Consider the following 14,761-nt stretch of genomic DNA (forward strand, 5'->3'; position numbering starts at 1 on the left):
AAAAAAATTTCCCCTTCGGGGGGGGGCACAAAAAAATAAAATAAAATATTGACATTGCTGTTACAGTCCTTGGCATTTCGTGTACTTAACTCTGACATGCAACCAAATTATTATGCAGCATTTATATAACACTGAATTCATGTTCACTGTTGCATTCTCAACCTGCAGAGGAAGAGAACTAAGACTAAATGGCCTTTTTTTTTAGCATGAAGCGAGCGCTTGTTTATGGAAAAAGAAAATCACTGAATTACTTGCGAAAGGTAATGTTTTTCTTCCCTTTCCATACTAGAGCAGCCCTCCTGTGCTACATGAAAACAAGATTATGAAGCTCCTTCATTGCCCTCTTATGCTCTCATGCCATTAAACAAAAAACACCTCCCCATGGGTCACCTTTAAAAATAAATGCATCTACTGGAAACCCCTTTTCCTTTATCCAACCCTCCCCATGACTGTCCTAGTAAAGCTTACCTGGTCTTTTCCACAATCAGCTGGGCAACCGGTGTCCATTTTTAATTTGGGAAGACGTTCCACAGAGAAGGCTTTACTGAATGCATCTATACTGTTAATTTGCCTTTACTTCAGTCAAGAATCTGATTGGCAGTTTTGAATCCCTATACCTTTTTGAATATACAATGAATTTTTACTGAATCAGTAAGAACTAAAGCTCTCTAAAATGCAAATCTGCCAAAAGTCAAACAATCAAGGTAAATAATGGAGGATATTTGGGATGCACATGGTCAGTTACAAACTTTCAGCACTCTCAGTTTCAATGAAATTTTAACATATTATAAAGCTTAGCCATTTTACATGGGATTTTTCTAAAAATTGGGCCAATCACACTTGCTTCCAAGTAGCTGCTCAGTGCCAGTTTTTCAGACTGTCTCAATTTTGTGATTAATACAATATTCAGTTATTAGAATGGTACAACACTGAAAATCAATGCATCTTACCTATACGGCTGCTCCTGCAGCTCTATAATAAAAAATATTGGACCAAATCACATTCAATTTCCACTTGTAAACCTCAGAAAGATAAACAAGGGTCTGGTAGCACTTTAAAGACTAAAAACATTTTATTACAGCATAAACATTTGTGGGCTATAGCCCCATATCTTCAGACATTATGACTGAATCCTCATTTTGCATGGACTCACTAAGCACTAACAATATGCAGTTATTCTTTATCATGTTTGAAAACATAGTAGTAGGAATGCCTTCACCTGCATCATGAAACAAGAACTAAACAAAAGTGTAAAGGCATCAAAGCTGTTTCTACCAAGGAAAAATGATGAAGTATAGTTAAATAAAGAATTAAATGCACATCCTTGAAAATCACATTTAACAATAATTTAAAAAAAATAGTCATCTCAGCATTCTTGTCAGTTCTTTATTTTTTAATCCCTAAAGACTAGCACATTTACAGCATACATGGATTGGATGAATTAAGACTATATAAAACAGTAACCATATGTTTATGGTATATTAATACTGCCCCCAAACAACTGAATAAATTAAAAAAAAAATTCAATGCACAAAGCTTGGCAAGTACAACTGTGTTGGGACAAAACAGTGCTGTACATTAGCTTTACATACATAGGTGAAACCCAAAAAGCGACTGTGCTGCGGGAGCATTCACAGAATATACACAGAACATAACTTGGCAGCAGTTTTCTTCTTAAGTATGCTTCGTTTTTTTTAAAAAAGGTACTCAAAAAGAACATTAGCTAGAACTTCATATCATGGTAATCCTTAAGAATGCCTTTCCTGTGCAAAAATAAAACAAAACAAAATATTTTTTTTAAAAAAAACCAGACTATGACGTTTCCTACATGGATTTGTGATTTCACAGTTTTCCATTTTTGATCAAGCTCTGCTCACTCTGGCCCTTTGTGGGATCCTATTTACGTGCACGACATATCGTATGTATAAAAGACGAGCTGGACAAGGTTGTTCCTACTTATTGCAACCAGAAAGATTGAGATCGCACTATTGCATCCCTTCCCTGTATCTAATGCAACAGTGCAACTGGTATTCTCCCACTTTAAAAAGGGAGAGCAATGAATGCGCATGATGAGTTTAGAAATTATTCTGAGTACTACTACAGGGCTCTTAGCAAAGTCCAATGTGAATGTAGTTTTGTAAAACAAGCAATTTTTAATAGGTGAATTCAAGTATAAAGGCTGATCTCATTTTTAAGGGGTCTTAATGAAAGTGATCCTAAACAAATAGGCTGCTCATCTGGCCTAAAACTTTGCTAGCAGACTTTATACTGCTGACATATGTACCACGTAAGAGCACCTTTTGTGCTTTGATGCACAAACTGCCCTCCAGTGATATGGGGTTCACATTTGTTCAATGAAAAGAGCAGTGCAGCATGCATCTCCTTGTATATGCAGAGCTATGCTTTCCATATAAATGAATTGGCACACCTCAAGAATGGGAAAGAGCTATAGGAGTTGCTGTGCCAGTAAAAGGTGGACAAAATAGGACAGGTGTGTTGTATTTAGAAATGTCATACAGGTATATGTCTGTATATACAACCATAAACACTGACTTGCTTACTTCAGAATTACTGAAATCTTCACTAATAACTGTACAGGTCTTCCATCTGAGAGTTTAAAACTGAAGGTATTTTAAATACATGATTAAAATATATCAAAATAAGAGGTTGGGGAACAGAATAAATAAAAAAATACCACTTTGTATACTATATCGGTAAGACTTCTCAACAGTATAATTTTAACATATTCCACAACATTTGACATGGTGCAGAGATCTGAGGTTAAACAGGTTACATGGGATTATACCTTTGTAATGGCAAGAAAGACTAAAGCAGTAAAAGAACCAAATTCAGCAAAATCAGGATTCGAATGTTTACAGAGCAGCTAAGACATTGAACTGCTAACAGCAAACAGTGAAAAGCAGCTACCACCGGCACAGAATTAATAATCAAAAGCTGCAAGAAATTAAAGTGCAAAAAAAAAACCCCAACAGAAAGAAGTAAAACGCACTTAGAAAATATCACACGTATAAGAAGCTGTTTTCTTGAGGCAAAGTGAACCACATTTCCATTACAAGACCCATGATTCTAAATAAGTGTACTTATAAAAGTTTGTTTTGGATTGCAGCCTTAAAGTGAAAGGAAAATCTTTGAATATCATACACAAGATTAAACCAAGATAAAACATGATATGATTTAGAAACCAATGCTTAGTTTATGCTTTGAAATATACACTATTTACTGGAGGAACTGCTGAATGTGTATTAGGGTGATCAGCGGAATATATTGCACCATCTTACCATCCAGTGCAGCACTCACAGATTTATTTTTGTGCTGGAACAATCTACAAGGGGGTAAATTCACGTCTCTATATAAAGTGGTAACCGACTTGAGTTTATCACATGGGGGCTTTTCACACAACCCTCTCCCACATGAAAATGATGCAATAAAATCACCATGCACAAATGTTGTCACCTCAAAAGCAAATATGTGCATTGGATCTCAGAAGAGATTTGGAAAAATGGGATTTTACATTTAACAGTTGCTTAGGTGTCAGTACACCAACTGTTAATCCACAGATTAAAGAAACCCACTTTCTACTGATGCTGTAACAAAATTAATGAAAAAACAAACCACCACTGCCTTGAAGTAGTGAGCACTGACAAAAAGAAAGCTCTGAGAAGGACTAATATTCAAAATATCACGCTCAACAATTAGGGAGACAGTCATAAAAACCACGGGAATCACGGTAGTACATAATGCTCTGGAAGTATAAAGTCCTTTATATTTGAAAATAATGGTATCTAAATGTAAGGGGAAAGGGAAAATGAGAAAATCACAACCTGATGCCTATGCAGGTTTATGCACACCTAAGGCCCCCTTGATCTCAGTGTCTTAGATGTCCCTAATGCTATCTATCAAGCACTTTAGGTATCTGATAGAAGGCTTGTTTGCATGAAACACCTAAGCTGTGCAAGTAACCTGCATAAGGTACTGCAGTGAGCAATGTGGTGGTAGGGGAGAAGATTCAGAGATCTGCTTCAAAATGCTGGCTTCCACTGAACATTGTTGTGTGAAGTAACCTGCCTAACGCACACAAAAAAGGGTGTAAAGTAATAGGGACTGAATCAACAGATGATCCAAAATAAACAAGTAACCAAGCCTATGAAATCCCCATTGGTACTTTACAGGGCAGATTAGTTTGGATTTTCCTACCTGATCTGCAACTATTTCTTGACTGTGCCTTGTAAGTGCTAGGATGGATCCTGCCAGTTTTTCCACTGGTGCAAAAGGGATCTCACCTGATTACCTTCCTCGCTGTAGTCCTGTCCCACATATTTTTTTCTGTCTGGGTCCTGCAATCACCAGCATAGCTTTCTTGCAGGTCAAAAGGGTTTTCCCTTTTAAACTAGCTGAAATGTTGGTTTGACAGCTAAACAACAATGAAAACTGTAAACATTTCTCAAGTCGATTGAAGGCATCACAGGCCCAATCCAGTTTCTGAACCAACTGGGTCTTGTGTCAGTTCCTGGGCCTGTATATTACAAATTAATAGTGTTCCATATACAATAAAACATGTTAAGCTCCTGGCTTTAAAACATGTTAAGCCCTAGTTTTAAAAAGCAGAGCTTTTGCTGTAACAGTGCCTCTTACCAAACTGCCTTGCACCCTTTAGTTTACTATTTACAATTCTGAGGTTCTAAAAAGTATTATGAAAATCTCAAATCAAACCAGTATAAAAAGATGTGTGAAACAGCTGCCTAAATATCATTCATAAAATCCTGGACAGTCTGGAGTTACCTCCCTTCTTTAGGCATATAGGTAAGAAATCAGTGATATCTTATATTCAGGCATCTTACATAAACTGATGGACAGTTGTATGAGCAGATAGTCATCACAATATTTTCATGTTATAAGGGGTCAGAATTATTCCTAGGGAATCCAATTTAATAAAATTACATGCTCAGTGTTACCTAGTGAAACGTACAAAAATTGTTTTTTGACTTTATTGTCAAAGTTCATATACTAAAGTTGAGTGTATCCACATGTTTTAACGGAACGACTGATTACAAGACACCGTAATCTTATGATTCAACTTTTCCATAAGTTCCTTCGGGAGGCCTGTAATGCTTGGGGAAAGCCTTCAGTTGCAGGGAATTAAATGCATACTTGCGACATCCAACATTCTTCATTGTATTTTCTCTTCGACAACCCTCACTGGGGAAAAAAAGACAAGCACAAAAATGACAGCAGTAAAAACAAAAAAAGCCCAAAAACAAAATACTTTGGCTATGGTGACATGAGCCGGTCATTTCATAACGTTTAAATATTATAATGGGTGCTTGAATCATTTGCCATTGCAAATATTGGAAGCAGTGGATCATTAAACAATGTAGGTATGATGAACATGAAATAGAAACATGCTATGTCTGGCTACTAAGCCTTGCAGTTCTAAAAAGCAGCAGTGTATCTAGTTGCAATGCACATTTCTCTCCGTGATGCTCCTATGAATTTCATGATACATGTGCTCTGAAGTTTTAGGTCATTTCATTGCATATAGGGCCCTAAAACTCTAATCCAAGCCACCATGGGATTAATGAGTTTAAAGAAAATGCTAACTCTTGAAATGAACGCTTTACAATAACTATTATTTCCTACATATCAGTTTAGCGAGAGCTTTACTGAAAGTTAGAAGAATAACTGGATAACTTGCCATGCATAAGTACTAACAATCACAATCCCTAAATTCTGACACTGCTAAATTGTTTGAAAAATACTCTTTTCATTATAGTCATCAACATACACCACAAAGCTGTAAACATTTTGGAATGTAATCTTTTCCTCATATTTGCCTACTGCAGAAGTAACACTGCTGATTCCAGACCATGGTTAGAAGAACAGCAGCGGGTAGTGGGCTCATATGCCCCTTTCCTTCCCTGTCCGGTACAGATTTCCACTCCCTTACCGGCTTAAATCTTCATTTATTTATGGGTATACTAGGGAAGCTATTTTATTTATTTATTGGTTTTTTTGGTTATTTTATTGGATTTATATCCTGCACTCCCCGCTTTACAGCAGGCTCAGGGTGGCTTACACTAATTAAATACAGAACAATTAAAATCATATAAAATCATCTAAAACAATTCAATTGTAAGCAGTCATAATTTATAAAGTGCTGCATAATAAGTTAGTTGTTATAAGACGGCGTACTTAACAGTGTACACAAGATCTCGCCACCATTCTGCTCATGATCTTCCTAACACACGGGCGGGCGCAGGCTAGGTGTCAAGAGCCAAGGGCCAGGGCTATAGTTAAAGTTGTTAATATGGTGTTAATATGGTGGTGGCTCCTAATTATAGGCCTGGTGGAAGAGCTCCGTCTTGCAGGCCCTGTGAAACTGTAAAAGATCCCGCAGGGCCCTGATCTCCTCTGGCAGCTTGTTCCACCAGTATGAGAAAGCCCTGGCCCTGACATCTTTGGGGCCCGAAGAGTCAATCCGTTTGTGACCCCGTAGTGCTCTCTGGGGTAGATATGGGGAAAGGCGGTCCCTCAGGTATGTCGGACCCTGGCCATAAAGGGCTTTAAAGGTAAGAACCAGCGCCTTGAAGTGGATTTGGTATGCTATTGGCAGCCAGTGCAGGGACTTTAGCAGAGGCTGGATGTGCTCCCACCTGGGGATGCCCATCAGAAGCCTGGATGCAGCATTCTGCACTAGCTGCAGCTTTCGAATTTGCGACAAGGGCAGCCCCATGTAGAGAGCGTTACAGTAGTCTAGTCTCGAGGTGACCATCACATGGATCACTGTTACCAGGTCATTGTGGTCAAGAAAGGGAACCAACTGCCTAATCAGCCGAAGATGGTAAAAAGCTGACCTGGCAGTGGCTGCTACCTGGGCCTCCATTGATAAGGAGGCATCCAGGAGCATTCCCAAACTCCTCACCTCCAGCGCTGGCACCAATGGCACCCCATCGAAGGTTGGGAGTGGGATCCCTACCCCCGCACCACCCTGACTCAGACACAGGACCTCCCCTCCGTCTTCGTCGGATTCAGTTTCAGCCGGCTCAACGTAAGCCAACCAGCCACGGCTTGTAATGCCCGGTCCAGGTCTTCCGGTCTGGAGCTGGAATGACCGCCCAACATCAGATAGAGCTGGGTGTCATCAGCGTACTGGTGACAACCCAGCCCATGCATCCGGGCAATCTGTGCAAGGTGGCGCATGTAGATGTTAAGCAGCATTGGGGAAAACACAGCCCCTTGAGGCACTCCACATTCAAGTGGGTGCCTCCAGGTCTGCTGTTCCCCTAGTGCCACCCTTTGTTCCCATGGGAAAAGGAAGCGAGCCACTGCAAGGCAAGCCCCTGAATTCCAATGTCGGGGAGGTGGTGGGTCAGAAGCTGCTGGTCAACTGTGTCGAACACCGCGGACAGGTCCAACAACAACAGCACCGCCACTACGCCCTGATCCAGATGCCTTCGGAGGTCATCCGTGAGAGCGATCAGTGTTGTCTCCATCCCATGTCCAGGGCGAAAGCCGAACTGGAAGGGATCTAAGATAGAAACGTCATCCAAAAAGCTCTGTAGCTGAACCACCACTGCCCTCTCTATTAATTTGCCCAAATAGGGTAAATTGGAAACTGGCCAACATTTGGCCAATTCAGCAGGAAGCAGGATCCAAGGATGTTTTTTTTCAAGAGAGGGAGAACCACTGCCTCCTTGAGCACCCCAGGGAACTGTCCCCTCTGGACCAAAAAGATTTGGTCAATAATTTGGTCAAATAGATTTGGTCAATAGTTAAATTAAATACAGGTCAAATATTTTAACTGTTTGTGTAAAACAATGAAAATAACATTATAAAAACATTAAGAATTCATTAGAATTGTAACTGTTAATGTTAGATATGGTTTCTATATACGTAAACAATGTATTACACAATTATTTTCTTTGGCTTTTATTGATGACCACCAGGGTTGGCCTACAGTTTCAAAATTAATATCAAGTAACAGTGACTTTTTTTAAAGTAAATTTTTACAGGCTAACTAGACAGCACTCAAGTTCTTCTGCTTTGGAAAGGCCTGTAGTTATTGCAGTTGGTCAGCAGGGGAAGCTTTTTTGTGCTGCTGGGCAGTCCCTGATGGCTGCAGGGCTATAGGGCAAAAGGACCTCATACTCTTGCCTTCACTAACAAACAATGGCATCATAGTGAAACAAAAAAAAAAAGATAGCTGCCACCTGCCAAAGTGCAGGCTTGGCTTCACAGAACATTTGACAACCATGCTCAAGTAATCGCTGGGCAACTGATTGGTGTGCCAACCCTCGTCTATCATAGTGCTAATTATGGTTAACACTAGCCATGTTTCTTCTTAGCCAAGATGTGCAAACCAATGTCAGGCTCTGGCTCTGAGAGGAATCTGGGTCAGTACTTTCCATACCTAATGGTAAACTGTGGTTAAGGCCCAATGAAAGTATATGAAAACGTCATACTAGGGAGCCGGGAGACCTGGATTCAAATCTCCACTGTGCCATGAGGTTCATTGGGTGACACTGGGACTGTCTGTCTGTCTGTCTGTCTCTCTCAGCCTAATCCATCTCATGGAGTTTTTTGTGTGAGAGTAAAATGGAGGGGGAAAGAATGACGTATGTTGCCTTCGCCTCTTCAGAGGGGAAAAAAGGATAAAATTGTGACAGAAGAGAGAATTTGCAAGGGAAACTTGAGATTACTGGGGTGGGGGAGGAAGTACGTAAGACTGCTAGCTGTTCTTTTAACCATGATTAAGCAATCGGCAGCATTTGATACGTCTGTATTGAAGCAGCAAGTCTTGTGCTATGAAGGGCAATGCTAAGAATAGGCTGTCTTAATGGTAATACTCTTGTTCTGAACTCTATTGCACTTTCTACATTTAGATTCTGAATGCTATTGCAAAGACCATTCGATTTCCTGAAAACTGATGGCTTTCAAGAACAGCTGTACAGCAAGGAAGCACATAATTTTGATAGACATAAATTAACTTGGACCATCATAAAATGTTTTCCCATTTTCTTTCTTTGGTTCCTTTGACACACAGAAGTTAACAAGGGAAAATGGGAGTGGTTTCATGCTAGAGCATCACTGTAAGACAGTATACAAACTGTAAGACAGTATACAAACATATGACAGAGGTAATTTATTTATAGTTTAGAGACTAATGACAGCAACAATTAACATGCTCCTTGTTAAACTATGGCATCTTTATTTCCAAGGTGAGCTGAGATTTTCATTAATAATAATTTATTCCAATTTTAATGTGAGGCCCAACCCAGCCAAACCGACTTTTAAAAAATCAGTTGATTTTATATGGAGAGTTAAACATATTCATTCCTTAATGTATCTGTCTTGATTGCAATTCATATTATTCAGTGTCACTTTTAAAACACAAAAATGTTCTCGGGAAAAACTGTTACAATTACAGAAAAAGGCACAGTACCTTTTGATTATAAGGGAAATACATGTGTACTGTCATATTTATACTGAGTGCACTCTGTACATGCTTTTACAAACTGCATTCCTTGTGGTGCAACCCAGATCACTCCAGGGCTCCAGTATGCACACGAAGCTCTGTACATATAGCAGCTACTACTTCAGCATCAGAGAGAAGAGGAGGGGATCTACTATACAGCCTGCCCAAACATACCTATAAATTAATTATTTGTAGCAGCTTGAAGGAAGAAAAATAAGTATTAAAAATACTTTTCTGTTTACAAAACTTCCCTAGCCAGCCTGGTTGTTGTTGTTGTTGGGGGGGGGGAATTACTCACTCCTTGTGACAAGGTTTTGTTGTATGCACTGTAAACTATGCCCTTGCAAACTGGATCCTACACTTTTTTTGAGAGAGAGAGACACAATTTAGTACATGCAATGGCAACTTCAAATGAATGGTATCTGATGAAGGGAGGTTTGAAAGCTTATACTCTGGAATTCTAGTTGGTCTTTAAGGTAACAGGACTCAAAATAGCTCTTCTACTGCAGACCAACACAGCAACCCACATGAAACTCTCTTCAAATGAACAGGTGAATCTTTCCTGTCAAGACATCAATCATACATTACATGGCACTACCACTGATCAAAATTAATGGGCCTACTGCCATAAGTGTTCTGGTAAAATATATTCCTATGTGAGTCAGATGGCAAACAGGCAGTTATGTCTCACCAATTATTTTCAATAAATGTTTGCATGACAGATTTGCATGTATTCAGCTTGTTCTGCACCAGTTATATTGGTTATCAATCTGCTCCTAGGCACAATTCAAGTTGTTTTTTTATCTTTAACCCTACCTGCTACCTTCGTACCTTGGCCTTTCCCTTTATATCAGCTTGTCCTACACCCCACAGTTTAGTTAATATGCACTGCTCACTGAGTACATTGTTTTGACAGTTTATTATAGTAACAGCTAGAAGTTGTTCTAGTCCATAATTTCTGGAACCTCATTTCTGAAGAAGAAACCTTACCTCCTGAGCTCTACTTCTCTGCTAGAGAAGTATCTCTAAAAGATCTTTTATAACAGGAATTTGGCTGGTCTGGGCTCTTCTCTCAAATACGTTTCAATGTTTTATTTGCTTTAGATTGTATTTTCTTCTTGTGCATTATTTTAAGCTGTTTTGAAAAAGCAGTTATCTTTTTCAGCAGTTATCTGAATATTTTAAACATATGTCACTCACAGCCCCCCAAGCAAGAGGTGATTTTGGCATGCGAAAGAACCATATCAGCTACCCAACTCACATGACTGCTTCTTAGAGATGTTACTGGGGCATCATGGGATCCAGGCACAATGGAGCATTATATGAGACCATTGATGGCAGTAGTTGAGGCTACAGCCACCTCTTATGCCGGTCAAAGTTAATTTGATCCAATATACCTATTATGTGTAGTTTGTAGCACAACAGAACATGAAATTTAGAATTCTCTCAGCCATATAATTGGTATTTAATATCTAATAATTTTTACCTAATGAAATTCATCCCCCAAATGGAAATTTAGTGTTTAAGCAATGAGTTTTCTGAACAGGGATATATGCATATTTAAAGAAAGACATGTAATAGTGGTAGGAATTAAGTGGTAATTCTCATTTAACTTTGAGGGTAATTGGCTGGGAACAGTCTCTGATGTATATTAGCATCTTTCAAATATTTAAGATTATTTCATTAGAACTACCTTAGTTAACAGTGAGCTGATTAGTGCAACTTTTTATGGCAATATTTAACATCAGTATTAAACAACGTATGATGGCATTACACATATTATAAAAATATTTTTTCCAAAGAAGATTCAAATGGAACTACAGATTATTAGTAAGCTACTCTTTCTACATACTTTTCCCTTTTTGATACAATAAAAAAGTAGATATATAAATATACTGAAAGTATATTGCATGCAGTATACTGCAATTCAAGTTAATTTTTTAGTTGACACAGTATGTTGCAACATATTTAAGCATGACAAAGGAACAGTGCATGATTCTACATACTATCCTAATTTAAAGGTTATGGTTGGAAGTCCAAGTTAGAAAGGTATTCAGTATAATTGTTCAGACAAATGTGTTACAAACTCCCACATTTTTTCTTCTCGTATTCATGTAAATATGAAAGGACATACTTTTAAGAATATACAAAAAAAGGTACAAATTCTTTTTAGACAGAGTTCCTTTCTCTAGAGTACATGAAACATGTGAAACAAAACTGCATGAGAGAGAAAGGGGATTTGGATGCCTGAAAAATATTTGGTAAGAGAAACTAATCTTCAGGCTAGCTAAAGTGCCGAGGTAACAGGCCGCTGTCAGACTATGTTACAAGCACTGAAAGCGTAACAACAGTTTAAACATTCAATACAATTCCTTTTCATAAAATAATCTGATGTGTATTTACAAGTTTAGTACAATAGAAACACAAAATTGTAAGGCATAATAATAATTCTTGGCAGACAATGCTATGACACATTCTTTTGACAAAATAGGTACCAGGTGGTGATAAATATTCTGGCACTTCATTGGATTTTTGCTTTGTTTGCTTTTAAAATTCATCTTCATTTGCAACGTAATCTGGCCACCAGGTATGCAATGCTCAGAAACAGCCACACAATCAGTAAATTGGGGCTTAGAGCTAGCAAAGGAATAGAGTAGAGAAGACTGGGGTCTAGCCTGAAATCCCGGATGGGCACCAGGCCACACAAGTTCTTCTGGGTGACTACCTCCCGTGTTCCAATACTGTGAAAAGGAAGAAGTTCGGGGAGAACAGAAAATAAGAGGAAGAAAGAAACACACAGACATGCAATGGATGTACCCAAAAGATATGCCATGCAACAGGTGTACCAAAACAACGACAAAAAGAAAACCGCACGGTGGCAAAGTAAGAAATAATATAGGGAAGAGAAAAAATGTTGAAGAAGCCACAACAGAAAATAAAACACGTTAAGTAAAAGAAAGAAAGAAGTAGGTGTGCCAATTTTAAATAATAATAATAATAATAAAAGGCACAATTACAGAATAAAGGAGAGAGAAAGAGAATAAAAAGAGAAAATAAGAAAGAATACTGTAGTCTACTGAAAAGAAATACATGTAGGTTGAACAACAATGGTTTTCCATGTTCATTTTCTCATTTGGCCAAGCAATGTCCCATGCTACTCTGCCATGCTTCCACATGCTGCAAAGAAATGGAGCTCTGAAAAGAAAACTGAACATGAATAACCATTATAGCATTTGACCCTTTCAATAAGTCTTCAATGAGAATTGTACTGAATTAATGCAACAGCCTAGTTACTAAATACAGGCACATTAAAAATATTTAGTAGGTTCAATCTAAAATACTTTTTAAGGCATTAAAAAACTGATGAGCGTGAAAATTGGCCTCTTTCTCAGCAAAAAATGCTACCTGCTAAGAAAGGATGACTTGTCCACCAAGGATTCTTCATCCACCCTATACTTGTGACAATAATTTTGACTGGTCAGTTTTATTTTACATTTTCAAAACCAAAAAAGGAATTTTAGCCTTTTAGGTTCAGATGGTAAGTACCCCTACCCCTCAGATCTGACCACTGTTGCTTCGTTGTTCATGATTTAGGCTGAAGACAGATGACATCACCACTATAAAAGATTGAGGTGTGTGTGTGGGGGGGTGGAATTTCCAAATTATTTATCTCCCCCCTCTTGCAATTTCTTGCACGCCTCCAGCTAGTCATTCTATCTAATTAGTGAACTGGCTGGCCCTACAGGAAGTAGATAACAAAAGCATAAAAAACAGACACCCAAGAACAGGACAGGGGTCTCAGCAGACTCCCCAGGTGGTATGCAGAAAATATGACTTGTTGGCCTGATGAGAACTGAAAATGCTCCAGATGGGCAGAATGCTGAGAGAAGCTGGGTGTCAGCTCATTGGACAAAAAGGATGGAAGGACGATCAACTGCTCAGGGCTCTGAGGGCACAGAAATTTTTTTTTGGGGGGGGAATTCCCAAATTGTTGTCCCCACAGTTCCTTGCCAGGTTCTCAAGTTGTAATTATAATTATAACAGTAAGCATTAGATTAGGGTATGTATGTAAATATACTACCTTTATGCAAAAGACAGCTATTTTGCAACTCTGGATCTGAAAGCTATGTTCATTTCATGCAATACATATTAACTTTAGTTTAACCTCTGTCAAACAGCCAGCTAGCAGCTATTTTAATAGTGTAGCAAGATCTTTTCAAAAATTATCTCTTCAAGTCTATGCTAGCAAGGCAGAGAATCAAGCCAAGGTATGTCTTCTTGCTCCATTTTTGTTCGTCTGTGTTAATTATGAAATTTGAATTGCAAGGGAATGCCAACACTTACATGTTCCAAATTTTGTTATGTATGAACGTCCTCAGTTCTCCTGGGTGTTCAAAACAACATAATGAGAAGGAACTTTCCCCCCAGTGTGGATCAGGGCTGAAGATACTAAATGCAATCCAGCCAGTGTCCAGCACTTTCAACACAGAATTGGTTTTAACATAAAATTACCAAAATTGGGGGAATTAAAAATTACAAACCATAAAATACTACCGAAAAATTAATGAGAATACAATTGGACATGTTTCACTATTCTCATATTTTGGCATACTATATTCTGAATTTGGTAGCTGGTTTAATCATACTTCAGTTGCACTCGGTGGGATTCAACCTCGTGAAATCCTATGGGCTTATGGACAAGCTTCAGAAGGCAGAAATATGAACATGTCACTGGCGACAAATAATTTTTCCACAGACCATTGAAGATTCAGAAAAGGTCAAATAGCAAAGACATACAGAAAGGATAAGAGAATTGAACACTTCAGAGAATTTGGTGAGAAGACACACAGTACAATCAGCAAGAGTGAATGCTGAAAACAGAGGACTCCACAGTAGTGCTGAATCACACCGATAAAAGACTGAAACTGGATTTCTTATCCTTTCTCTTTTTTTTTGGTATGCGAAACTGGCGCTCTCCAGCAGTGCTTGAAACAATGTATTGGACAACAGTAAACAGATTCGTTTTTTTAAAAAAAAACACACAAGATAATTTAATTTTGAAAACACGTCTGCTGCTTCAAAAAACAGAAGTTAAACTGGTATGACAACAGTACACTTGACAGGTTGTGATGGGTTTTGACTGCTGCATCATGAAACATTCATAATGACAGTTTGCTGAAGGAACAAACTGTATTGCCATTGAAAAGTAAGCATAGCAAACCAATGCAACCTGCAGATGCGTATCCGTCACAAAGCAGGTAATTACAC

At 38.5% G+C, this 14,761-nt stretch overlaps 1 protein-coding gene across 3 annotated transcripts in view; it reads right to left on the reverse strand.

The window, feature by feature from the left end:
- Window positions 1-1,098: 1,098 nt before the first annotated feature.
- Window positions 1,099-14,761, reverse strand: part of INPP4A (inositol polyphosphate-4-phosphatase type I A) — a 135,949-nt gene continuing 122,286 nt past the window's right edge. For all 3 annotated transcript variants that reach the window (XM_015411201.1, XM_015411200.1, XM_015411199.1), the window contains one exon: window positions 1,099-5,217. In XM_015411201.1, coding sequence (XP_015266687.1) covers window positions 5,085-5,217 — 133 coding nt within the window. In that variant the 3' untranslated portion in view covers window positions 1,099-5,084. The remainder of the gene's footprint in view (window positions 5,218-14,761) is intronic.

This window comes from Gekko japonicus, unplaced genomic scaffold, assembly GCF_001447785.1.
Source record: "Gekko japonicus isolate JY-2015 unplaced genomic scaffold, Gekko_japonicus_V1.1 scaffold1123, whole genome shotgun sequence".
In the NCBI taxonomy this organism is placed as follows: Eukaryota; Metazoa; Chordata; class Lepidosauria; order Squamata; family Gekkonidae; genus Gekko; species Gekko japonicus.